Below are 27,902 nucleotides of genomic sequence, written 5' to 3'. Positions count from 1 at the left end.
TGATTAATAACATGAACTGAAATCAGTTTTTGTTATAAAATATGGTCTTAGTTTTACATCATTAACTTGAATTGTTTTGGTAACTGATGTGCTGGGAACCAAATTGTGATTTTTAAACATAAACATTACCGGGGAGAACTAAACGTCGTTTTTTTCACGCAAAATTTTGCCCCAACACATTACCTGATATAACAGAAAATCAGGTATTTGAGATTCAGTCCAACCCAGGATGAGTCTGAGGTTTAATATGCCCTTAAATCTATGGCGAATTTGTAATACTAACGAACAACTGGCTTGGATGCAGATTTAAAATACGACGTACAGGAACAGATTTTTTTAAGAAGAACAATGCACTAGTGACACAATACAGAAATACTGACTATATTGATTTTGTCGGGGTACGAAAATAGTGCGCTTACGAAGAAAATATATTTGCCAGGCGATTGAAAACAAGTCAATCACGAGCAGAAGCTAAAAAATTTTGAAGAACGTTTTGGATATTCGAAAAATGATTGAATGACTCTAACCGGGCTGATTCTTTTTCAAAAAAGGCATTTTTGTGGAATCCTAACGCCTGATTCTTTTATCTTTGAATGTTACAATTTACAGCAAGTTAACCTGCCATTTCGTGTGTATAGGGAAAACGGGTATAGCTGAAAACAACATTGAATTTTTGAACGTGATTTTTGCCAGCGAATTCGTGCGTGTCAATATGATTTAGCAGATGTGGTTGGCCAGTCCGGCGATATAAATGCTGGTTGACATATGTCGCCATCATTTATTATTACTGTCACTGATAAGAGTTCTATATGTCACTAAGAACGCTCTTTTTTTGAAAATCCTAGGCCAGTTTTATAGACTATTTATTCCTGCTCAAGGATCTGTTCAAACGATCCAATTTTGTCGAATTCAGTCATGCAATTTTCTTCTGATGTATATGGAATCTGGACTATTATTGGAAAGGCAGTCATTGTATTGGGTTGATTTGCTGCCCATGTATGCGTTGCAAGTCAACAAGACTATAAAACATCCGTCAGAAGTGAATTGAAAACCAAAAATATAGGACCGTTTAACAGTGTGAAAGAAACTTTAGTGAAAAAGTGTGTAGTTTTTAGTAAGTTTTTTAACTTAAATCTCTGAATTTGGTTGCGCAACTTCGGTTAACTTTTAGCTCTGACTTTTTATGCAACCGGACGGGGAATTAAATAGAACTCGCGTTCAGATTTAGCCGGAAGGGCTAAATATAACTTTGCATCATATCATTTGATCTCATTTTGACAGGCCAATTAAATATATTATCCTACTGTGTGTAACTACGGTCCCTTGTGACTTGAGCAAACAAAGAAGGTCCGGAATTCTCGACTGCTTTTCGTACGTTGAAATGAATCATCGCATCGAGAAACGAACACGCCATTTTGTCCGCCCACGAACTGGCACCACCGTTGCCATGGTAAAACCCGCAATGCCCGCCTCGCTTGCAGGTCATTAGGAAGAAACTCGATGAATTCTTGAACAGGCTATAAGGGATACAGTCCGCGCTGCAGATGGGGTCGTCCAGAGCGCTGATGCACAAAGTTGGCACACGAATACGAGAGATATTGAAGTTGTTGTTCAACTGATGCTCAAAACTGCATCGCAAGCCGTTCATTCCCATCAGGGGCTCGTAAACTCGCTCGTAGAACTCCCGCATCGTGGAACTCCGAAGCGCTGGTTCGTAGTCGATCGCGCCCGAGAGCCCGGGATTCTCCCGAAGGAGACACACCAAGCGTTTCGTCATTATGTAATCGTAAATCGGCGGTAGGCTATGATCCAAACCCTTATCCATTTCATAACTAGGTGAGATGCATACAGCCCCGGATAAAGGAGACTTTCTGGTCTCTTCCAAGTACGAAAGCAATATCGAAGCGCCCGTCGAATACGCAACCGCGACGATTTTCGCGCAAGGGAAAGTGCAATGTATGTAGGATACAACCTCGTCCAGCTCTTTGCCCTCGCACAGGTTTTGCAAGCAGGCGGTTGTCAGCACAGATCCTCCATGACCGCGGCGGTTGAAGACCACACAGCGAAAGGCGCACTTCTGACCCTGGAGACATAACGGTGAGACTTCATGAACACCGCAGGTCAGCCCGGGTATTATAACTAACACCGGACTGGCCGGGTTCAACGCATAATCGCCAGCATTATCCGCTAAAATCCAGTCCAATGCGACAACCCCTTGATCCTCTAGTTGCAAATACTCCCTTCGCCAGCGAATCGGCGCTTTTGGCCAGAGCAGATGCAAAAGCGTTTGAACGTTGCCATTTAAAGCCCAGAATGTTGGTCTATATGGCTCCGCTATGCTCGTCCATTTGGAAAGAAGGAACTGTGAAAGCCTGCAATGCTTGTGGTAGAATTCTCCTTTAAATTCGGCGCCATTGTTGTCATATTTGAGCTTTAGTAATAAAATAACGGCCAAAACGATTATTGCCAGTATAAGACAGAACATAGGGCAGTCGTCGGCTGGGCCGAAACCTAAACAAGGTTATCTACTGTATGCACAAGTACGGTGTTGATTGAGGACTTGAGATTTACAGCATTATTGTCATTGCTGGAAGGCTTGAAAAATTCCGTTTCGTAATCGATAGGGATACTTGAGTGACTTCCGTTTTCTCTCAGGAGATTCCCTTCAAACGCACACTGACTGAAATCTGCGCTCCGTGAGTCGAGCAGCCTTTTTGCCAGTTGTCACGCAAGGTTTGAAACTAAATAAGGAAATACATCGTTATCAAATGACGCAAATAACACATCTGACAGCTGCCTACGAGTGACCCTCCTCCACAGGCTCTTTCAATTTTCGGTCGAGCCTGATTTGCGGTCAGCCGGACTGACAGCAAAGATTATTTTGCGCATTTTAGATAGCGCGAACACCTGATGTGAAAATTAGCCTCATAATTAAATTTTCACAGCTTTCCATCGTTTTAAACACGTTACTAATAAACACAAAGTAAGTGTATTGATATAATAGAACATGCAGGAGTCCCTAGGGATATATGTGATTAAGGTAGGGAAATATAGGGAAATATGTATTTATCACCGCAAATCTACTTAAATTGAAAGAAAGAAACAACTTCAGCAAAGAAGAAGTGAAAAAGGTTTAACATTTACACTCTTTCTTGCTTTAAATCGCATCTCAAATTTCAAGATAGCTCTATTCTTCAAAACATATTCAAAATCAACTTGCTATCATAACCGTTCAAATCATCGTCGCTGGACAAGGATGCGAATTTTTCAATTTTATTAATCATTGTACGAGTATTAACTCTTTAACATCTCTGAGACTCTGACAGCGCCCGCGTTCCAGCACTTAATGGCTAAATGCATGCAGACAGATTTAATAAACGAAACCTTTAGTGAACTCAATTATTTTTGCGTACTTTTGCTGTGTGATAAATGTTTAGGAATTTTCTCTTTTGTTGTAAATTATTGTAATAACAGATATCTTGAAAGCCGTGTGGGACCTTCGTTATTGAAAACAAAGGTTAAAGGTTAGGTGTGTATTACAAACTAAGGTGCGCTGTTATATTTATATGCTTGGTTCCCACCACTTCAAACAAAATGTTTCTTTGAGAAAAAAAAATCTGTCGATAAATAGTCTCAGCTATGGACAAAGCTTCGATTAATGTCGAGAAACAAAACCAATAAACACTGGAAAAGCATCTTAAATACAAAATCAAGGAGTATAATCGCAGAGTTTTTGTTCTGATGATGCACTGCCATTTTAGATGAAAATAGTGCTGCTATAGAGTATCATATATAGTAGAGTCCACTAGAGTTTTGTGTGGTTTTGTATATATTTGCATTTTGCGTGGCAACAATCGAATCACACTTTCGGCTAAAAAATGTTCATTTTCACCAGTCACGCGAGATGGAATGCATGCACATGCATACAAAATTTACGAACTATATAGACTGACAAGACCACACAAGTTCCACAACTTTTTACAGCTCAAACATTCCAATTTTATTCGCTATAAAAGTTACTTTTTCTTTCTGTGTGCAAATTGGCCATTAATTTCGCACAAGTATATAGGTCTCAGAGAGATAATCTAATGCATGGCCATTTCAAAGATGTTACCTTAGCCTTAGGGATCTCATTGAAGACACAAATATCCCAAACTGAGTGACCGGCAATACTTTGTTATTTGTTATATTTAATAGTCACATCATTCATCTTTTATAATTCGGGGATTGCGATTTATTCAGTTCAACCACAAACAAAGCCCGCCACATTGTTGTCCGATTTTGCCGTGTTTATGTTAAATATACATGCATTATTGACGTACACAACGGTTTATCGAATAAATACTGATTCGAGTGTTAAAAGTTATACTGAACATCAGAAAAACCCACGAACTAAAATAAAATGAATTGCTATATATAGGCTGAAGGTGTCAAATAGTCGGCCACTGAAGTACGACCTATTTAAATCTGCGATTTTGTTTGAAAAAAAGAGTTTTCTTATCAGACTTTCTCAGCTGTGATGATTTTCTTGTTTATATGATAAATCCCTAAGGGGATTATCTCAAGCGAGAGGCGTACATGAATTCATGAGATCTTGACTGATCCCGCATGAATGGGGGAATTTCAGAAAGATTACCTCAAGAATTGTCGATCGTAGAGATTTTCCAATTGTTTTGAGATGCGAATTTTGTTTCATTTTAGTTCTTTTGTTTGGAAGTTTTTTGAAATTTCTCAATAAAGATGCACGAGATATTCTAGAGTGGTCCGAACGCCTTCTTAATCTTCAAAAACGATTCAAATTTAAATTTGCTGTAATTCTAATTGGAAAACAAGGGTTAGTTAAAAAATCACAAGATATGAAAGTATAAATTAATTATGGACGGCAGAATATGTAACCAAAATTTTCCTTTGTATGTTCCTAGTTTGAATAACTCAGATTTTGAATTTCGAAGATGTTTAATTTTCGAAATTGTTTGATGGAAAAGAATTTTCATTTCGTACTTCATCAGTACTTCTTGTACAACAAATACAATGTTACCTTGTGGATTAATAAAGATTGAAATATATCAGTTGAGACAGGGTCGAAATATTGAATCACATTTCGCCTGTTTTTCAGTTGGGTATACTGGATTTAAGGCATTAACTACATGCAAATTAAGATGAAGTTTTGATTTACCTGGAAAGGGACAAAACTCAAATCAGAGTTCCAAGTATTGCAGGTGTAAGATGATGGGTTTTTCGCATGAGAGTTTGGGTAATATTGATCTTAATCTGACAGATCATGCCTGGCAGAAATGATTTTTCTAAATATGTCCTTATAATGCATGGATTTCAAAAAAATCCTAATCCTTTTCAGCTAATCTAGCAAGCCATCCAAAAATATGTCATACAGTGATTTTTATCGAAGGATGACGGTCGACAAACATTAGCATATGCTATTCATATAAAACGTCATTCCGAAAAAGGAATCCTTCACGAAGCCATCATTGTACGGCTTTCTCGTTTAAAAAAGGCCGGTTCGAGGTGATGTAGCTATATTTCAGTCAACTCCCGCTCGCTATATATAACCTTGGGGTCGTATGGGGCCAGAATCGTCCAACATTTAGACAAAGGCCAAAGTGCATGCATATACATAAATAACGAATAAGCAAATATAGTAATCTTTTCTGAGATTTATCCCGCTTCAGCTGCCGGGTGAAAAGATAACAGATCAAAAATTTAAAAGTACCTTATCCAAACAAATCTGGAAGCGAGGATTATCATTCAAGATCTATAACGGTTTCACATTCAAATACAACTGCAGCGTGATGTACATACCACGTATTTTAAAACAGTTCAAAAGTTTATGCAAAATCTTAGTAACCAGGGATATCATTAGCGGTAGTTCAGAGATGAAATGTTGTGGTTTGGAAAACGACGAACGTGTGGAACAGCACGGAAGGCAATTTAAGTTAAGCGGTGAAGTCCGTATTAATATTATTGTTGCTTATTTCAATGAAATCGGACAATTTTAGTGCAAAAAATTCGGCGAATGAATGAGATGCAATCCAATACATTTTTGAGCGCCCAAGTTCCCCGCGGGAAAATATTTCCAGGAAATCACGCAAGAAAACGACCTATTGTCATATCAATTCTCCGAAAGGCATACATCGACGTTGAATTTTGCAGACAAACTTACAAGTGCAAATCTCGTTTTTCTAAGCCTCGTTTTATCGTTTTACGATAAATACAGTTCAAATGCAGATGTTTTCTTGATGATATAAAAAATAATAACACAGATATGTTCAATAGCAATGTTTTCTATAGCAAGTTTGCTATACAAGTAAGCCTGTATGTGTGTCTAAAAGCGAGTTTTTATATAACGTACATTATGTGCTCTCTATTTTAGGGAGACGAATACATTATCGCGACACCACGACGTCTCTGAGCAAATAGATAAATAATATTTCGTGGCAGATCAAGAGCCGCGGACCAATAGATCATTTGTTGTTTGCGGCGGTCAGTTCAGAAAGATATTGGAAGGATTGCGTCAGACGGCGAGACCTTTTCGTGACCCATTATTATTGTTTAAAAGTCAAATAACAAAATCTCCACGCCTCTGAAATGTAGCGGCCAAAGCAGTTTTGAGTTCTGTCAGCATTTAGCGACGGTGAAAGAGACTCTGTGATTTCACCAAAGGCGCACGCGATATGAACGATTCAAGCGCACTTGAAGCAAAAAATTTACAGTCTCCAGGCAGCAGTTTGGTCTTAAATTTAGTCGTCATACTCTTATGTGCTCTATAAACTGCAGGTAATTTAATATACGTGGTGAGATCAGTTGACAAGAGTTAAAAAAAAAGTTCCAGCTAATTATAACAATCGCTTGCTTAATAATACAATCGAATACTTCAGTACTGTATGTAATAATTGTCGTACGGTACTATTTCAAAACTAGTTATTTCAGATTTTGAATGAAAAATATCAAAGCTTAAAGGAAAAGCCCTGATGATGTCTGTTGCAGGCTAGCTTACTCGGCAATCTTTGGGCCCGAGAGCCATTGGCGTTGGGATATAGTAATTCCTCCGTTCCGTTATAGCCAGCTCCAAAGCTGATTAAGTAAGGAAGGACCAAATAAAAACTCTTTCCTGCGCTACTAGACCTCGAGAGAATGCGACAATTATCTCATCAAATCTCATCTCATCATTTCTCTCCATAGGAGAGGTTTGTTGCTAACCTACACAGCGCAAAAATCCCTAATGCGAATCAGGTGCGGACGCTCGATTTTGAATTTATTGCGGACCGGCGTTCGGTTTATCATCTGTGGGCAATTGCTATCAGCATTATGGCAAAATACAGCAGTTTCGTCTCACCCTAATTAAATCAACGTTTACACAATACGTACCCGGAATAGCCTTTTCAATAACACAATGGCAATCCTGTTAACTCAGACAGACGCAGCCCGTATCGATGTGTCTGAATTCGAGTGCGAAGTCGTCCAGAATTCTCATCCAGTTTGAACAACGGCCGTACGACGCCAATGCGTTCCTCAAGCGTTGCAAGAGCGAATCATTTTATCAAGCAGTCTAAGGACGAACAAATGAAACAAACGTTACATTAATAAGTAAACGCTCTCGACGTGTTTTTGTGAAACTTATCTCGCTCACTACATCGGCTGGCTGGGTCGTTTGTGGTTCACGACTTGAGGTCGTTTCGGGTTTCCCTTGAGTGATGTACCGCGCGCCATATGATGGGCCAATTACGCACATGTATATACAAGCCGCGGATTTAATCTGATATACGAGCTCGTTCGCGTTTCCACTTTTGCGCGTCATGACCGCGTTTGTTTGAGAAGGTTTGAGCATATAAATTAACAAAAATGCATTTGATGTTCGACCTTTCATTTGGCGGTTAGTGAGAACTCTGTATGGTAAATAACTGTTCGCTAAAATGTCTAAATGTTGCAATTATCTTTCTTCAAAATCTAGCGGTGAAAAAAATTCCGCAATTATCGCAAACTGTTTTTGATGTAAAGTGATGTAAAGTTTTCTGCCACAGAAGGCCACGCTCCGTCCAGTGCTCAATGTTAAGTGTTAAGCACTTAGTCTTCTGCTTTTAACCGTGAGAAAAACTTAAACTTAAAATATCAATCGTCCTTGGAGCTCAGGGGCTGGTTGTATCAAGCCCGTTTAGCTTAAACGGTGGATAAGTCAACATTAAATAACACTCTTACATCTTTCTTGAATGAGTCAACTTGAATATTATGCACTGAATATGTAGTTGTAAACAGTATTTATGTATTAAGGTTAAAAACATTTAGTTTGCTTGTTGAATAAAACGATAGACTTGCTTTATATTTTGAACTTAACCACCGTTTAAGCTAAACGGGCTTGATACAATTGGCCCCAGGAGTCCAGAGTCTGTAGGTCTCAGAGGTTGGAGCCAAATTTTGATATACATGCACGTATGCCAAATCAACGCAATGGTTAGTATGACGCGTGTTCCTAGCTCGTACAAGTGAAGCAAGCGAACCCTAATATTTAGTTAATGTAAAAGTATATTTAAAAAAAAAGTACGGAAAAGCATTCTAAGCCTTATTTTGATCTGCAGGCATGCAGCATTTTGAAAATTCTGAATCAGCCTAAGCATTTAATGAGATACGTCGTGGTGTTGACATGACTGTGTTTTAAAAAGGAAATTCCCTGCCATTATAAAATTCTCACTTCATTTTGAGATAGCGAATTTTGCACCCTTACTGTTCCCACTCGTTAGCAACAAAAATATATATATCAAATAACTTTTAAAATATATCAATATATCAAGTTAAAACAGTGAATACTACTTGTGAAAGAATATTCTGGTGAATAAAAAAGACTACACGTATTATGTTGACAAATTGCCGAAAAATTTCTCGCGTCAAACTTCCACGCAAATTTTGGCCGCCAATGTTCGAGTAACAAAATTAATGCTCTCAAATTCCAAATAAAAAGAACTGCGGTAAACTGAACAGCAACAAATCGACATTTTTAAACACATCATGTTGAACGAGCTTCTATCATCCGCGACATTTGGTCCACGACCCTCGACAAACACACAAGTACTTGGGTTCGATATCATCTCTTTCCAAACCGCGAGCGACAAAGTGCACAACCTCGTACCTCGGGTTTTCGTCCCCCCCCCTATCGATTAAACACCCTGGGAACGAGGTTGCAAAGGGCACGTAATGTTTTCTTGGATTGTTGGCGCTTTTAGAATAACGTCTATAATGTGATATGAATAACGTCTGATGATACTTTTGTTTCGTCTCGAGAAGGCAGGATAAACTGGTGAAGACAGATTTTTGGAGAATCGTCCTTATCTTATATGCGTGGTTTGTGTTGAAAGAATCGAGCGACGATTGACACTATTATATATATAGTACACAATTTTATCGTCTCATGCATTTCCTTCGGAATAAGTGATAAAAGCACTATTATGTAAAATCTCACTCCAGCTTGCTAGGCCACCTGTGAGATTTTATTTATATAGCTTTCTTACACAAGTCTCGGCAAACATTCTGACGCATGGGAAGAAAATATTCACACGGTCCATGCATACTCCAGAGTAGCATCAAATACATTCTTTGAACACGTAAGCTAATAATCTCGATTCTGTCGGCGAGGTGAGTAAATCGCATACGTCAAAAAGGGAATCAAATTTACACAGAAAATTCTAGAACCTTTTATGCACATCTGCATGTTAATGTCGATTTGCATTCGTATAAAAGAAAAGAAAAGATTAAAGATTGCTATATTCTACAAACATTAATGTATATTACGCACAATATATGAGGATATATATATATAAATTTCATTTTAAAAAAACGGAAACCCCCCCCCATCCATTGTTTAAAGCCAAACAGGAATTAAATATACTATCCTTTTGTTCAGTTTGATGAGCAAAAATTATAAATTATTATATAAAAGCGGAAGATTCTTACTACCTAATGGAGAAAGCAGTCTTTCATTGTCATTTTGCATGTAACTGTTGATCAATCACTCACCATTTACTCCCGTTAAATGATGAACAAGCCAAAATCTCAAACGTTAATATTCAACGCTCACAAGATTGGAAAACGCCAACCGTATTCTAGAACTATACGCCGTCTCATTTCTCAAGCGAAAGCCAAGTTCAGTTTAACTAAATCTTCTCGAACAATGGCAACGATCTTGATAAACTTATCGACAGGACTATAACAATCTTCCAATAATTTTGTCGACATCAAACTATCTGATTTCGTTCTGTTTTACCAAATCTGGGGAAGCCTTGACGTCATTGACCGTAATAAAATTAAAAGATTATCGGCCTTTCGTGGGAATATATAACGGATTATCTTGTGTCGATGAGCCATAGACTTCAGCTATTTTGACGGATTTTTGCCAATTAATAATGGCGGGTTTCCACTATAAGAGGAATTAGTCGATCAAACGAATGTTTTCGCTTCTTTTACTTTCTAAATGTTATTCGTCGAGTATTTTGCTTCGGTCGAATTCACATCTGAAAAGAAAATTAAGGGGAAATTTTCGATCCAGACTGAATTCCGCAAAGTGGAAACCCGCCTTTCAACAGAAAAACACAAAAGAAAAATTCCTTCACCGGCTAAGTACGGTGGGAATTGAACCAGCGACCTTTGGTTTGCTAGGCCAATGTTCGTCCAAGTAAAATTTTTCGGCTCGCCCGTTGGCGACACAATATATATAAGAAGATTTAGATTTCAGCTACGGCTGCGAGATACGTCATCCTGGCGCGAAAACGGACGCTGTATGCCGCATATATAGGTACGTCACCCCGGCTTGCCTGATAACTGATATTAGCTACCTTGGCGCCCACTAAAACATACATCTGTTTATACCATCAAATATTCCGCAGATAGTCTGCGTTTTGCATCACAAAAAGTATATATAATCGAAGCCACGGTCATGGTAAACAGTTCTCTCAACTATTTTTCTAGAAGAAAACGAAAAAATATCAACTAATATTGTTTTTAAAACACGTAGTCGTAGTGCATGAGGACTGCAAAGTTTTCTCAAAATGCCGTAGTCATATCAAGGGCGACGGCTGCGAACTCGATGGCGTCAGCACGAAATATCACGAAATATCACGAATTATTACGAATATCACGTCAATATGACGAATCTCGAAGCCATAGCGTAGCGTCAAATCTAGTTCATAAAACGCGATAGAATCAAGCACAAAATCATAATAACTTTAAGACATACGGATATATGGAAGAGACTAGATTGATATCCGAAATATCACATATTCGAACCGTCTTTGATTCATAGTAGCTCATTTGGGAAAGCATTGGACCGGCCGGAATATATTGAACTAGGCTGACCTATATATACTCCACTAACTCCAGATGGCGGACGAATGGAAATTGAAACACATTTTAACGCGTGATATCATCTGTGGACTAATTTGCAGCTAAAGATCGCCGCTACTGCTGCATGACTGAACTCCAAATCATGCTGTTCAACAGCGGTTGAATGGAATAGCCGTAAAAATATTTTATTCTTCAACCTGATATCAGTCGATCAACTCTCGACCTGAGACTCAATAAGGTGGAATTGTAAACATGCTCGATAGACAAAATCGGCAAAGGAAAAATGCAGTCTATTTGGGAAGTAATTTCGACAATGGCATTTCAAGGACTAGATTAATATCTGCATGCCACGTCAAAAAATGATTTATTTCCTTTGATAACACATTTCATTAAAGCGCATATACGTCAATTTTTGGTAAATGATTTTTTAACCATTCTACTCGATGTCTTCCCATGCAGTATAAATACACAGGAAAAGGCGGAAATAAAAACAAAGGCATTTTTATTTTGTTTTTTTTCGGTCTTCTATATCGAAATGGCAGAAATTTTAGAAGTTAATATGTGTGCATTTTCCAACAGATCGCAAAATAGTTTGTGCACGTTTGAAAGTCGCATATTTGAGTAAATCTTCGCGCGAACTCCCTTTTTTCCAACCGCATTACCGAACTTGCATTTAATTAAAACAAATCAACTCAAATTGTCAAACTCGGTACAGTTAAGATTTTTCGGTTGATGGAATTGTAAGAAAATAAGCAATGAAAATAACTTTTGAATGTGGATATACATTTTATGCCCTTGTTTAGTCTTCGTCGGTTTTAATATACACTCCCCAGGTTTTAATATACACTCCCCAGGTTTTAATATACACTCCCCAGGTTTTAAAAGAACAATTTGTATCATGTGGGAACCCAAACGATCTACATATTTACTTCGTATAGTAGAGTAGCCTGAAGCCGCATCGCGAGTTTGAAAGCAATTCAGATGCAATAAGATCCTTCATGGCGAATACATTATCATCAAGTTAGTTTGAAGCATATGTTTGAAGGAAGTACGTGACGTACACCATGTATATATTTGGGAGCGATTGCAGAATACCCGCAATCTTTTTAACGATGCTTTTTAAATACCATGGATACGTGGATACATTGTTAAATTAGTTTTTCTAAACAAGGCGCGTGAATGGGTAAGATAAGAAGCATAAGTTAATAAGACATGAGAAATATATGACGTAAGAAAAATGTAGCTATAAGTTTTGTGTGGATACGTGGATACGCAGTCGTTTAATATTTTAAAGAACGAAGCATAAGTTAATAAGTCATGAGAAATATATGACGTAAGATAAAGACGGCGAATCCACGTATCCGCGTATCCAATTTAGCCTACATTTTTAGCCCTCACGTATCTGCAATTTAGCCTACATTTGTTACTCAAAGCTTTGGGTCCTTTAACCTGGACACACACTGATAAAGACTCAGGTTTTGCGGTGAGAATTCCGATTCCTTAGAGGCGACCGGGCGACAGTAATCCCGCCTGAGCCTAATTAAGGAGGGCCAAAAGCCCGTTTGCCATTAGGCGGAATTTTTGAACCGAACGAAATTTTTTGTCTGATATTCTTTTCAATTGCCAGAGTTCGACCGAAGCGGATTCCCTTCACCGGTCGCAATTGAAAAGAAAATCAAGCGAAAAATTTCGTTGAATCGAGAAATTTCGCGTAGTGGAAAACCGGCTTAAAGCCGAGTTGCATTGAATGTTGCAATGGCTTCTTGAATCTTATGTTATTTTCTTGTGTTTAATTTCCTCAACCGGTGGGAAAAAGCATATACCGTTATCAAGCGCGCGTTATCAAATAAGCCAGCAAAATGATATATTATCGTCGCATTGTAAATATTTTCCCATCGCAAAACTAACTTTCATACACTACCGTCGCGTCTTCTTGTCAAATATTGAAATTGTAATGAAAACAACTGTCAAACGTTGTGATTTAATAAAACCTATCGAATCTAACTACGAACATAAGGATTGTATAGAAGAAAACAAATACCTGAGCTGATATCTTGACTTGACTCTTGATAACCCCGTACAGATAAATCTACAACAAGGGCAACAAGCTGGCTTCAATTGAGATCAATGAATCTTACAGACCAATTATTTTAATCCAAGATCTTCAATTCAAAACTGATTTAAACGTTGTTGGTAATCCAGGGCGCTCGAATGAAAGGAATTGAGGTCCCGCTAAAATGAAAGCAAAATCGGTTATTTATTTCATATCGTTCTGAGAATGTTGACATTTTGAAAATGAATTAACGATCGCGTGCAACGCCAACCGCCGATTTGCCATGGCAACGCGAAACGATGGCGAAAATTAAGTTCGAAAATCTCATTTAGCCAAGGTGATACAAAATCATTCATGCAATATCGACGCTTGATTTATATGCAAATATTTTTTCATTTCAAATTTGTTGTCATGTGGCCAATCTCTGTTGTTTTGTAGATCGCAAGCTTTCAGCTGCAATTGAAACAAATTTCTCACCGGCCATTTGAACGAAAGTTCCCATTCCACAACTGCTATCATTGGAAATGTTAGAATGAATGAATCGAATTATACGGAAACTGTTGTTTTCATTCCATGCATGTGAAAATAAGGTGTTACAAAGCCAACGACACTGTAATCGGCGTACTCAAAACTGACCGGATATTGAAACGTGTGCATGGATGTGCCTACATGCAGTTTATTACATCTTCTTTTAATATCTATATAATTTATCATATCTCAGCTTTGTGCTTCGCTGCTACCATTGAAAGCCTTGCAGAAATATTTTTGTTTCCCGGAGCAAAATTTAGGGGGGGGGGATCCTTTCCAATTCTGTAGCATACGATTTTCTTTCATGATTTCTCTTGCAACTTCCATTTTGGGTTCTTTAATTTTGGGGCTAGAGGTAACCTGCCCTTTCTATGTTTGCAATGAATTGATATATGAATGTAGAAATATCTATAATCTATTCCCTCAATTTGCATTGACGCCAACCCATCACACTTTGCACGCTCAATATTTATAATTTTGCAGTCAAAAGTGAAATACAAGAGCGTTCCTAATCTATAATGCGTCAGAGGATCGTACAGCTTTCCTAATTGTTGTTGCAATGTTATATATCAGTAAATGAATCAATTTTGAATATAACAAATTTAAAAATGGCGGCTAGTCGTTTTGTGGACGTTTCATACAAAGAGATAAGCGAACAAATGCAGTTTTTGTGTCAATTCACTTGTGCAAAAATACTAAAACAATTATTCGTCTTAGGCTCGCTGATTATCGGGGAATATCCACCTCAACTTCGTCTCGCCAATAATTCTTATATGTATATATATATATATATATATTCAAAATTTAGTTTGTAATAGACCAGAAGGGTGCTCAATAAAAGCAGAGCAAAAAAAATATTTTAAATAAATTCTTTAATCTTAAAATAAAGCCGTCGCTACACGGCATTATATACTGTATATATCAGTATATTGTCCGCTTTTACTGACAATAAGAGTCCTTTAGAAATGCAAATTACTTGCAGATGAGCCTTTTAAATATATGAATCGGTTTTGTATAGAAAAACCTGCAGATTAACATTTTATATTTTAGTGAGTGTCAACTGTCAGTGATGCAGAATATATACCTAGAGAGATCTATTATTCTCGCGATCTGTTATTTCGCAAACGACGACGGAGTAGAAACTATTCATTCAGTCCTTGCAAGTTCAGCCCTTAATTAAACATTAAAATATTCTGATTTTACAGCGAGTATATATGTATATGGCAATGTTTGTTTTAAAAGTTGTAACTTATTTGAAGATACAAATTACGAAAGCTGTATAAGCTTTTCTTATTACTGACCGGTTATGCAATAGGAATGTTCGTAGACCGAAAGTGCAAGAGGTTTACTCACAATTGAAAGAATGATTTCGAAGGAAAGAAATTGAATTTTAAATTTTAAATGCACAAATGCATGGCATCGAATGTGCCGCGCGGCGCCATTCTTTGAAATCTTGAATGCAAGAAAAGTTACATGAATACATTTTGAAACTTGCTCACAAAGATGAGTCAAAATTTACATTATCTTCTATAACCGTTTTATAAAATATTTCACCAGAGTCATACGTGCTTCGATTAATTGACAGATTCTTACCGGTGCAAAGCGGTGTGACCTTCTGGTTTTATCCTCGGGACTTGAAATCTTCTTTTGTGTTGAAGCCGCTATTCTGGTTGAGAAATGAGACCTTACAGACAAAACAAAAGAACTAATCCTCTTCGAGTAAAAACCTGTCAAAATCATTGTATCCACCGCTGATTTGAATTTTGATCGGAAGATTACTGTTAAGCCCTGCTACTTTTTATAAATTCATCACGTTGTATAGCTAATTTCGAGATAAAATGCATGATAAAGGATGTATCTTAATCGGCCAAGGGGAATCTTGAAATATATATATGTATATATATTCGGTTACCTTTAATCTATTGACGTGGGGACAAATGTTTTGTATTTTTCTCCGCTAAGATTGTTGATGTTTCACCAGCAGTGTTTTTCTGTCCTTGTGCACCTGCAAGTCGGCCCTGGATGTAATAGACAAATGACAAATAATTACTGTGGTCTAGTTTCTTGCTAAAGTCAGTGATAATATACATATATCAATTGTACGGTCTATTTTATTAACATGCCGCGCGTGCGGTAGGTGGTGGAGGAGGAAATTGGGAACGAAAACTGATCTGTAAGCAAACACTGAACAGTCAGCGCTAAAGACTGCACGAATATATATGAATTAAATTTTCACGATTGGAAAACCATCATAGTCGAAGGAAAGACTTCTATCCACCTCTATATAATATTACACTGCATCAATTCCAACGGTTTTTCAGTGATGTATCACAAAAAAAGAGTTTTTCTTGCTTAATAATTTCCATATTACAACAGCACATCACCACTTGATTAAAGCAAGTTCATATACAATATGCTACCTAAATGGGTAACTGTTATATTTTATTCGACTTGATCCATGTATGGCTGCACGTTTATGAGATTATCGACTTTTTTGTATAAACATAATTATTTTCTTCGTCCCACTGGGAAATGGATTAGGAAAATCTATTCACTTTTTACAAGAAGCAGGGTCGATACATAGTGGGCAAAATTGGCAAATCTGATATATTTTTTAGACCACATTATTAAACTCCGTCGACAGCACAGCAGGCTTGCATGTACTTTATGGTTTCGACAAAATTTACATGTAAACTGCAGCTGTGAAGTTTCAAAGTTCTCCATATAAACTGACCGCAGGTGTTTGAATGCAATGATTATTTCTAAACTTTCGATACTCGCGACCCACCGTTAAATTTTACAATGCAATTGACGTTGTGAAAATGATGTGTTCGGTCCTTTCCAATGCGTCTTCAACATGCAATACTGACGCCGGTGTTATCTTCCACTTTGAATTTATGTTGCACAGTCAAAATGCTTTTGTCGTTATACAGAAGTATATAGTCATATACTGTATAATTATTGTGATATACAATTCCTTGATCATCATTTATTATTTATAGTAACGTTATCAGGCACTACGGCATATTTTCCCGCTGAAACAAGAAAATATCCGGGCGGGAAATAAAGTGAAATGCATTTTGGACTGATAATTCTATAAATTTCCGTTTCGGCTTCTTGTTTTGATTCAAAAGGCCCTCGAAACTTGTTGTTATATGAGAATAATGTTGATGCTTTTTTTCAAAAACATTTCTGACATCATCTTAAGGTCATTTTAGTTACCATTTGGTTTGAAGCGCCAAAAAACGAGCATACAATGTCTCTTTGTACTTCGAAAACAATATATAATACAATACAACGTAGTGAATTCGGTTAGAACCTTTGTTTTTCTTTTGTGCTCGTCCAATGCATTTTGCAATATGGCGCCCGTAATTAAGAACTTTCCCACTCAAGACATTAACGTAATATGTTATGTTTTTTTCATCATCTACCTCCGTATTGAAGTTAAGTGACTTGATAATTAAAGTGAGTACCCCTATCAAAATACGTCACCCATGCACGCACGCACGTCAATGTTAAGATACGGGAAGTTCTTAACAAACATATTTCCCGCCATGAATACGCTTCACCATTACTCCAGCTTCGCAAATATATATGCAGGTCATCAGTTGCATCGTGATACACACAGTGACAAATACATGATGTTTTTTATCGTTTATCGTGCAAGTTTATGAAGGAGTCACTACATAAACAGGGCCTAAGGCAAATAATTATTTTAGTATAATGAAGATGTTTATTTGAGAAAACCCCGTTAATTACCCATCTGTCATCTGTTGTAGAATAAAACGCATTTTCACAAACGTAAACAAATATTTCGACAAACGGTAATTGAAATGAATAAAGCGATGTTTTATGCAATAAAAAGTTTTGAAAACAGAATTCTACAACGTAGTTTTTACCAAGATATAATTTTAAGCAAAATTTTATCGATTTTCACGTGTTTTTAACTACAGTATTTTTGCAAGATTGCCGACCGACTCAATTTCCGCCATTTTGAAAATCCGCTTAAGGTAATTAATCCATACTGATAATCCGAATTCTCTTTTGACGAATCAGTAGCCGCAATTCTAAACAATCATCTTTTTAATTATTATAATTAAAGTTAAAAATCGCATAGTAGTACATAGCACACCTTTAAATTAGTTCAAAGGCGTTTTATCCGGAGCGAAACGTAAACAAACCCTTTGTTTACAATTTGAACTAATCTTTTCAATCCAGAATATCATGTACAGTCAGAGAATTAAGCACAATACATACGAGCTATACTCAATCCAAATGAATGCAAGATTGAATTTATTTAAAAAAAAATGATAAAACCCTGTAGCTATATCATGATTCTCAAACCATCAGCTTTCCATTGTTATATGAGATGAGCACCTTAATCCTTTCAAGTATAAGTTTTCATTGAAATCGATAGATTATGCTCTCAGTATATCCAACGTTTCGACATAAGGGCTGGCCCGTGTCAGAAAAGCAAAACTATAGTCTAATGTATTATAAAACCTACCTAAAGGTTCCTGAAACAATATTCGAGAGCCAGAGAGGTTTTCCTATTTTCAGGCAGTTTATATATGAATTGAAATTATATACGTCCGTACTTGTTTCATATATTCAAAAAAAGCTGCCACACTGCAATCGTCAAATGTCTGAAATATAATCTCTCGAGTATTTCGTTCAGTATCGGTCTAGCTTGTCTAACTGCACTCTTAAATTATTGAATTAATCAATATATTCCAAGTGAAATAACACGTACTATTGGTAGGAACTCAGTTGAGATATACTCGTTAAGTTTCACTCGATGTAATCGTTCGAAAATTTTGCTTTACGCTCAGCTGAAGTCATATTGAAAACTGGAATTATTAATTAAACAACGAACCTAGAGTTGTGAGATAACATTTGAGGTGCAACGCGAAATATGTGAAAGTTTTGTTGTATATGCTGTTTAAGTTAAATATGTGTCATAATCCTACGAGAATTTCGGTCTGCACTCGACTAGACTATACCAACACACGAAGAATTTGATATTAATACTTATAACTATATGATTTCTTTGCTGAAAATTTCTATAAATTCTTGTTTGCGCGAATTAATAATAGTCACGGAAGACATCTTTTGGAATTCATGTGTATTGGAAATGTTCGGAATCCAGATATAAGAATTTTTCATATAGCTACATAGCTACATGCTGCTAGTCTGCCTTCTAAGATGTCTCATTTCACCAAGAGTGGTAAAACACTGATATTTTGGGGGGTAAATTTAAAAAAAAGTTTGACTTTTTGGCAAAAAATGCACAAAAGAATTCTGTAGAAAATCGGCATATCGTTCAACCATGCAACGGCACCAGAAATACTATGCCCTTTTTTTAACTTTTTTTAACACTTCAAATAAAGCCATTAAAATTTTAAAAAATGCTATAATCCTCTGAGGGCCGTGTTTATCTGTCTAGCTCCACATTGAAGTTGCTAGATTATTATAATCTGGACAAGAAATAGCTCATGCAGTTAATAGTCATGTTATGTTTTTAAGTCCTTCGGTTACGAGGTATCCTAGCAAAGATGGCTACCTTGTCAAAGATCTTGCGTTTCCCTGAGCCCGGATATAGTACAAACTTACCCAAATACACGGCTGGATTCCCAATTCTGTGAGTACAACTACTTTATACAATCACCTCTGGAGATTAAAAGTCAAAACAATAGTGCCTACGCATTCCTAAGTTAGGTATATATAGCGCATAGCTGTTGAAACAACGTCACAAAAGGAACATATCAGAAAGAATGGCCTTTTTTTAAGACACACTTTATGCTGTTCAAGTAGCTATACGATGCTTCTATCTTTCGATAGTCTGTTTTTCTGTCTGGCTATAACTATATATCCGCAAGCTTGATATACAGCCTCCATATTTAAATAATTATACTAACGATGATGACATGAGTTTAATAGCGCACCTTTGCACCAACCGTTCAGAAATACGAATATTTTGTGCTCCACCATAAGTAGCTATATGTCCATCATAAGTACATGTCAGGCTTTACGCCTTGGGGTATTTTTGTATATTCAACTATCTGTCCATATAGCTATATATGACGAAAATAATTCTCAAGTTATTTAATTTGTTTGCACGCGAGAAAAGGTAAAAAAAGTAAATATGTTGATAGCCAAAATTTGTTTTCAAAATTACGCGAATTTGGCCTGGTAAGAAATCTCTCATAGCATAATCTAAGATGTACGGACTGTTACGGATTATTATGTACTAAACACATAGTACAGCAATATGAGATTTGTTAAATATATGTTGGTGTATGATATATCTATATATGAAAGGCGTTTATCGCGTTTGGAAAACAAAGATATGTGTGGAACGCTGTCAAATTCCCACGCAAAATATTTCGTCTGCGTACATTATTGAAGTGAGATAAAGTAAATAGAGTTAGCGCTATCATTCACTGTTATGTAATACGACATCTGGTTTTGGTTATAATGTTATCAAATATGCACACAGCATGCATTTTTAGTAGTTAACTCTGCGTATATCATTTGAATTGTCAGTTGTAAGTTTCGTGAGGCGATTATTCTCGCGAGCATTTCAATTAACAACATACTTTCGTTCCGACGATCCCACAATCTTGAGATATACTCTATGTTTACGAACACACGTCTGGAAATGTCGTGAAGTTAACGCTAAACTTGTTTCTCCGGCACCAGTTTTAATTTCCCTCCGCTTTATTTCTTCATATTGAATTATTCATTGCAAGTAATTTGTGGGGAAACATGTTTTCGAAAAATTGATTTGTAAACAGAAGAGATCAAAAGGTCGTGTGCATACCGAGTTATTTTTTGTTATTTAAACCCTGTCATAATGAAGTCAAATAAATGAATACGGTTATTTTCAGCGTGAGACACAGACTTGCTGCTCGTTTATCGAGTTTGTAATTATTGCTTTTTTTTCTCTCACGGACATATGAACGATCTCAAAATAAACATCCAAGATGGCGTCCACGATAATTTAGTGAATATGCTTTGGTATATGCTTACAGAAAAGGTCTATTTCTTGAACCATTTCACGAAAACATATACGTTCTTTCCCAACAACGGGACTTTTTTGTCGAATTCAGTCCTTATAACCCCGAATTATTCTTAATATCGTATTTTCTAAAACTGGGTTAATATCTGTCTAATAATAGCACGTCGAAAAACTTTAATTACATGTATTATAGCATTGATATGGAAATGTGTTTGTTCACTTCATTAAACGCTTTCAAATTATCTTTGCAAGGAAATTGTATATGTGTTTCAAGTCGGCGGCTCATATGTCATTTTAAGTGATCAACTTAATTGCGTGTAAAAAAAGGCTTGTTTCCCATCTCCAATTAAATGATACTGTCTTTATTCCGACCGCGCGCTGTCTTGTGGACACAGCGTCGATTTTATATAAAAAAGGAATAAGGTTTGACAAAGCGAATTTTGAAGCCACCTATAGCTACAGTGCACTGTTTATATCGACAACGAGGCCGGGAAATATGGATGTATATTCAAAATAACCGCACTAAACGGGAGGAGACAGCAAATTTTAAAAAAATAGTTGATCCAAATCATATGCATGTCCCGCTGAAAACAATTACCGCGCGCAGAGTTTTTCAAAGAGATAAATGGGTTCGGCAGACGAACGGAAAAAATAGAAACCGGCCAAAATTTTTCTTGGCATGCATACATTTTATTAGCAAGTTGCTGCATGAACCACTTTTCAAGACAAGTTATAAGTTGTTTTTCTTGCAAAATTCTTCTTTGTTTTGAAGCAAAAATAAAATAACGAGGAAATAAGGTATAAATTGTAAAGCTAGAGTAATTTATACAGTGAAATTAGACTCTAAAGTCTATCAATTTCACGCCATTTTTTTGTTTCCCCCACTTTTGTATAGAGATTGAATACAATCTATATATAAGTGAACTTTTGAGTTGCACATGATTCATTCATTTTTTCCAGTGTATTCATACTAAACATAACATAAATATAGTCTACAACTTATAAGTTTATAGTCTAATATGTATATAGATACGTTCCATGCAATATAACTAGGGATTTATATTAGCCTAAAATAGACAAATTAGACATTATATTTGCTTAAAATAGACAAAACACTTCTCGACGTATCGACCTGAGGGCCTTTGTCAGGAGAGTTAGTAAGCTAATATGTATACATGCGTGTTTCCACTTAGCACGAAAATGGTTGCCGGGATTTTCCGTACACGCGCTAAAAAAGTATATAAATTTGCTCTGTCTATATCTAACAAACAAATCGACTTCATTATATAGTCGCCGATCATGAATTGTGGAACATCGCCAATGAATAACGACAAATGATGCTTAAAGGTTGTGGGGATAAAAAGGCTATCGATCTAGCCTAGGGGCTTCAATTCCTCGCGCTCTTCATTCGGGGACCAATGTGTATACAAATTTACTGAATTTGAATTTACTGAATTTACTGAATAACGGCATACAAATTTACTGAATTTGCATGTATATATACATGCAAATTCAGTAAATTTGTATGCCGTTCTTTTACCTTTCTCATATAACAACATTTCTGGCAGCCTAACTAAGCAAATTTGCTAATTTCAGTGGAACACTCTGGATCTTTTTTTTAAGGCTGCTTTCCACTTACGCCAACGTTTCAGTTCTTGCGCACGGAAAATGTTAAACTAACCCTTCTGAATTTTGATAATTTCAATAAATACATACTAAATTATGCGGAAAAACGAAGTTCCTTCGATTTATTCACCCAGTTCTTTCAAACTGGATATAACATTTATAAGGATTCTCCGTATACAACTTTTATGCCGTACGTGAAAAAATTAGTCGATATCATGCACATTTGTCTCATATATCAGTTATAATACCGCCCAAAACTCATTAAAAATTTCGATGTTTGATTTTTTTGTTGACAAGCCATTATATACAAAGAGGCTTACTGATGTTGATCCAACTGCATTGGCTAATTTAGGGCTATGCCTCGACAGTATGCAAAACCGTACCATTAAAAAGCTTTTAAACAGCTATAGGTCGATAACGTATATACGACACAGGTTATTTGTGCTGCACTTGAATTACACCTGTTGTCGGAAACTTTCGCTTTAAGAAATTAAAATAAGCAGCGTCTGACAACGCATTCACTCTGGATTAGCAGAGCTTGTACAATGTACACGTCAAATTTCGCTCGCATGAAATCCAATTTGAAGGCTTAAAGTCTTTAATGAGTTTAATCATCTTATATTATTATCTTCTACAATGCATAAAAGATCTCACCGCGGGTATAGCTACAGTTTTAATCCAATATGGCCTCATCTTTCATGTTTTTTTCCTAATTTAAACGTAGTGTGCGTATATATATATATATATATATATATATATATATATATATATATATATATATATATATATATATATATATATATATATTATATATATATATAATATATATATTATATATATACATATATATATATATATATGTATATATATATATATATATATATATATATATATATATATATATATTGACATTCGACTAGTACTTTCTAAGCGAATCTATTAATCTAATAATCCTGTCCGATACATAAAAGACCTCGCCGTATACAACAGTTTTAATCCTTGGCAATGGCCTCATCTTTCATGTTTTTTTCCCATTTTAATTCTAGTGGGCGTAAATACGGTTTGTAAACATACTACAGTACTTTCTAAACGAATCTGTTTTTCACTAGTCGCGAATCCGATGAAGGCTATATATGAATTCGTAAATGGATAGAGTAAACGCTCTTGTACCGTTACGATTTGACGACAGAACAAATTAAAAACAGATGTATATATTTATTTATAAGCTTACGTTGTATTTCGTTAGACCAGGTAAATTTATATAGAACACGATAAACCATCAATATGAATATCTGTTCTGCAGAATATCGCCAACAGAAAGCTAGTTAAACAGTAAATTTACGAAATGACGCGGTTGTGTTTAGTTTTCATGCAAATTATTTAAACGCGACAAAATTTGCATGCATGCATACATGAGGTCAGAAAATATGCCGTTATATTTTGTCGAAATATATATACCGCCATAAAGGATTTTGAAAACTGTAAATTTTCACTCTGTTTTATATCTCAAGCCGTGAGTATATATGATCACGCAAATTCTTACTCATAAAAATAATTGCGATGTGAAAAACTGACAGATGTTTCAATCAATAAGCATATACTGATATAGCTATATATATAATATATAGCAGCTTAATAATAAAGATCCGTATGTTTCAAATAACTTAAACTATGATCAACTGACCTGAAATTGAGCAAGTTTAAACCCAGAGGAATGAATTTGAGAAATAAAATACGATGGACCAACACGCTTGTCTTCAAAACGCACTTTAATATGCTTTTTAACTTTAGTTCATGCATTCGATGCAAAGTTTACGCTCGCTCATTCCAAAGTAAACACTGTCAAAATTGCGGAAAGATTCTGGTAATTAAAGTCGATTTAATCAAAGCCCCCAAAGTCAGGATTTTCTGCCCACTCGTTCTTATGTCATTATACTCATATATGAAACTGACAGTTTATACTTTATACATATAAGGCAGTGATACAGGTCTTTATATAATAGAGACTGTTAATCTAAATAATCGACAATTTACACAAAGCCTATAATAGTGGGATTATATTGGCTCTATAGGCTTAACCTAATAAAGAAATAACGATTTTAGAATTAATTACAACTGTAACGTTCTGAGACTGTTTTTGCTGACAAATGCGCATGCGCATAAAGAAGATGAATATTAATGTCGATTCGTTCAGTTAAAGAGAAGCGGCAAATTTGAAAATCGTTTCGTACTGGGAAGTTGACGGTTATATACACCTAATAATTGAAATAGATAATACATAGTTTCATGAAGTACTTAAAAGCTTAAAAAAGCTTAATGCGAATATAGCTAATTAAACAAACAACAAAATCTTTGAACCAAACAAAAAAACACAAACAATTAGTTGAATAACAAAACAAAGAAACAAAAAATGATAAAAAAACAAAATCATCGGTTTTAGAGTATTGTCTTCTGACCAGCTTTTACTAAAGCAATCGGATTACTCGCAATTGCATGGATAATTAGCTCACGTCATAGAAATCTTAAGCTCGAGTCGGATCGTAATCTAATTTTTAAAGGTAAATAGCAACACGATGCGAAGAAACAATGTTTCCTGTAAAGTGGAGGTAAAAGTTGAATCATAGGCGTACGAGACAAGGGACAGGGGGCAAAAGTTATAATTCGGGCACATTGTATAATTAAAAAATTCGGGCGATTTTTTTTGCCCCAACCCCCCCCCCCAAACGAAACTGCGCCCGTACGCCTATGAGTTGAATATAGATAATTATAATCTATTACTAAACTGTGCACAGAATTTCACCACAAATAAAAAATGTTGATGAGATATCCAGAGACATCTGACACACTTAGTTACTTTAATATCTTGTTATTTTTATATCGGAGTTTTATCACCAGCGATGGCTTTGCGCAAAGCGACATGTTACATTTTCAGACCTCTCGATGTACCAATTTACGATTTACAATTTCGTGTGAGAAATATCGATAGTGGAAAAGCGGCCTTAATTAAATTAATAGAATTTTCTTGACCCAGCGATTGCGGCAAATCTCAAACGACTTTTTTATCAGTCGATTTATCAACCCCATCATTTAATATATTGAAATGTACAGAGGAAATATATTGCACGCAAATTACGATATACACGAAAAAATAATTTAATCGACGTATAAAAATTTCATGAAAAGAAAATTGAGAGAAACTTCGTTCGTAGAATTCCACCTGGTGAAAATAATGTCCTCTGTTGGATTTTGAAACTATATACAGCTGCTGCGGTTACGTAGGCATCTCGAGAAATTAGTTTATACTGAGAAGAATTGGGTTTTCTTGACAAATATACTGTCCAGACAGCCTTTTACAAAGTGCCCCAACAACCTTCCCCTGTAGATGTACTTTATTAATGTTAATCAACCCTCTGTATGCATTCCGGTTTTATCAGTAAAAATATTTTATGCTAATATAGTTGCGCTTTTAAAGATTCGTTATTCGACGTGATGTCACGCCGATGATATTTGCATATGCAACAAAGATGCCTTTCTTGCGAAAGTAGCAAGTTAGCAAAATTCTATGAAAGACTTAGTTCAGCAGTTTCGAGTAATCATGCAATGAAAACATGAAATTAACCATCAACAACATTTGAATGTTTGCATGGGATTTTGTACGATATACGGATCTCAAACAATATCCATTATGTATATAGTTACAGTAACTGCCCAGACAATTTAATCCCTTTATAAACAGCTATATATACTTGCTACTTGCTAATGACAAATTGAAGGAGAAATTTTAGAGTTAATTTTGTTTCAATGATTAGATAACAAAATGTTATAATTTTTATCCATTGTGGCTTGCAACAGCGAAATTCGTCTGAAGATGTTGGACAAGTACTATAGACATTAAAAAGCCTACGTCAATATTTGGTACTGTAATTCGTTTGAGAAAGAAAAAAATACAGTCGAAAATTAGTCAGGAAGACACTGAGTTTATCATAGTCTGAATGTTTAAATGAATGGAAAATTTACTTCGTATGAATATAATTAATAAAACATCAATCAAATTATCGACAAATTTCATCAACGATTAAATATATTTTATAATATTCCAAGATATTATATTGTTATGTTTATAGACTCCTAATATACGAATATACATACAATAATAAAAGTCGTAAACACAGACATAGCCTGAGAGTTTGTATCGGACTTTGGCTGAATGATGAATGCATGGCAACAAAGAAAGTGTCTTGTCTAGAAAACAAATACGAAATAGTTTCGTTTTGTTTTAATTTTTTCTTGTTTCAGTGTCTACCGAAAGCGAATTTCCACCCGACAATAAATCTTCTGTCGTTACCCGGAACGCTAAAACTTCACGCTGTTTGGCGATGGCTCGGTGCTTGAGACATTATAGACATAAATACTTTATAGCAGGCTTTAAAACGTCAGCAATAAAGTTTAATTTACGTCAGTCAATTAAATACAGTAAAGTTAATGAAATTACTCAAATTAATTATTCTACATAATGTATGACAATGCTATACATTACAATTTGTAGCACTACTAAATATACTCAGCGCTAAAGTAAATTTCCTGTCACTTCAAATAAGAGCACAATATACATAATGTGTTATATTGGTTGTAATTGTATTTTTAGCGCAGTTAAACACAACGAATATGTTGCAATTCAGTTAAATTGTGTAAAATATTGACTGATATCGTCCGGCAGTTAACCGACTTATACGAAGGGCTGTAATTGCCACTAAAATGCATCCATTTATGCCCGATTGTAATTACCTCACTCCGTTACAATACACAGCGTTATATGAAACAGTTTGTGTAATTTATTTCAAATGATATATTTAAAAATATCCAGTTAAAAAAAGTATAAATATGAACGCATTCTAATTTATAGACAAGTCAAAATTCGCTACGGTGCATTTATTCAGTATCAACAACACCGTTACAGGTCTTCGCGCAGGTTTTTAGATGTCGGCACACACACAATCAATGCAGCGTACATACACAAACATAGATTTAAGGCAAAGGCTACCGACACACTGATATCAAGTCATTCGGCGAAAATTATAGCCGGGTAAACGGCCACCGGCAACTAGCTTTTATAATTTCAAGAGACAGCATTCAAATGCAAAACATGTCATAGAATATCTGTCGAATATGTGAGTGAAATTAGGCACGTATATCTTACTTACGATTCGTGACGGCTTTAAGCTCTCGGCCAGTTTCCAAGGTAAATTTGAAGTTATATATTTTAATCGTTGATTGTGTTGTGCGAGGCTAACACAGCTTTGCTGTGTGGCTCAAGCTGGCGTAAAAGTTTTG

At 35.8% G+C, this 27,902-nt stretch overlaps 1 protein-coding gene across 4 annotated transcripts; it reads right to left on the bottom strand.

The window, feature by feature from the left end:
• Positions 1-484: 484 nt before the first annotated feature.
• Positions 485-27,902, bottom strand: LOC114524007 (protein ABHD15-like). Of its 4 annotated transcripts, none has more exons than XM_028545108.1 (6): positions 27,773-27,902; positions 15,837-15,942; positions 15,518-15,608; positions 13,385-13,575; positions 7,384-7,564; positions 485-2,741 (listed from the first exon to the last, which is right to left on the bottom strand). In XM_028545108.1, exon 6 carries the CDS (start codon positions 2,483-2,485, stop codon positions 1,301-1,303), a length of 1,185 nt encoding a protein of 394 aa, XP_028400909.1. In that variant the 5' UTR covers positions 2,486-2,741; positions 7,384-7,564; positions 13,385-13,575; positions 15,518-15,608; positions 15,837-15,942; positions 27,773-27,902; the 3' UTR covers positions 485-1,300. The 4 variants fall into 4 exon arrangements, with proteins under 4 accessions (XP_028400909.1, XP_028400907.1, XP_028400908.1 ...); XM_028545106.1 differs by having other exon boundaries at positions 15,518-15,590; XM_028545107.1 differs by lacking the exon at positions 27,773-27,902 and adding an exon at positions 24,256-24,273 and having other exon boundaries at positions 15,518-15,590.

The sequence above is a fragment of the Dendronephthya gigantea genome, unplaced genomic scaffold, assembly GCF_004324835.1.
Source record: "Dendronephthya gigantea isolate DGI-Jeju-01 unplaced genomic scaffold, DenGig_1.0 000029F, whole genome shotgun sequence".
Classification (NCBI taxonomy): domain Eukaryota; kingdom Metazoa; phylum Cnidaria; class Anthozoa; order Malacalcyonacea; family Nephtheidae; genus Dendronephthya; species Dendronephthya gigantea.
Note: the sequence above shows the minus strand (reverse complement) of the source record. Positions and strands in the feature narration are given on the sequence as shown.

Bases quoted from the DNA above. Each gene is read 5' to 3' on its own strand.
- LOC114524007 (XM_028545108.1), bottom strand. From the start codon at position 2,485: ATGTTCTGTCTTATACTGGCAATAATCGTTTTGGCCGTTATTTTATTA.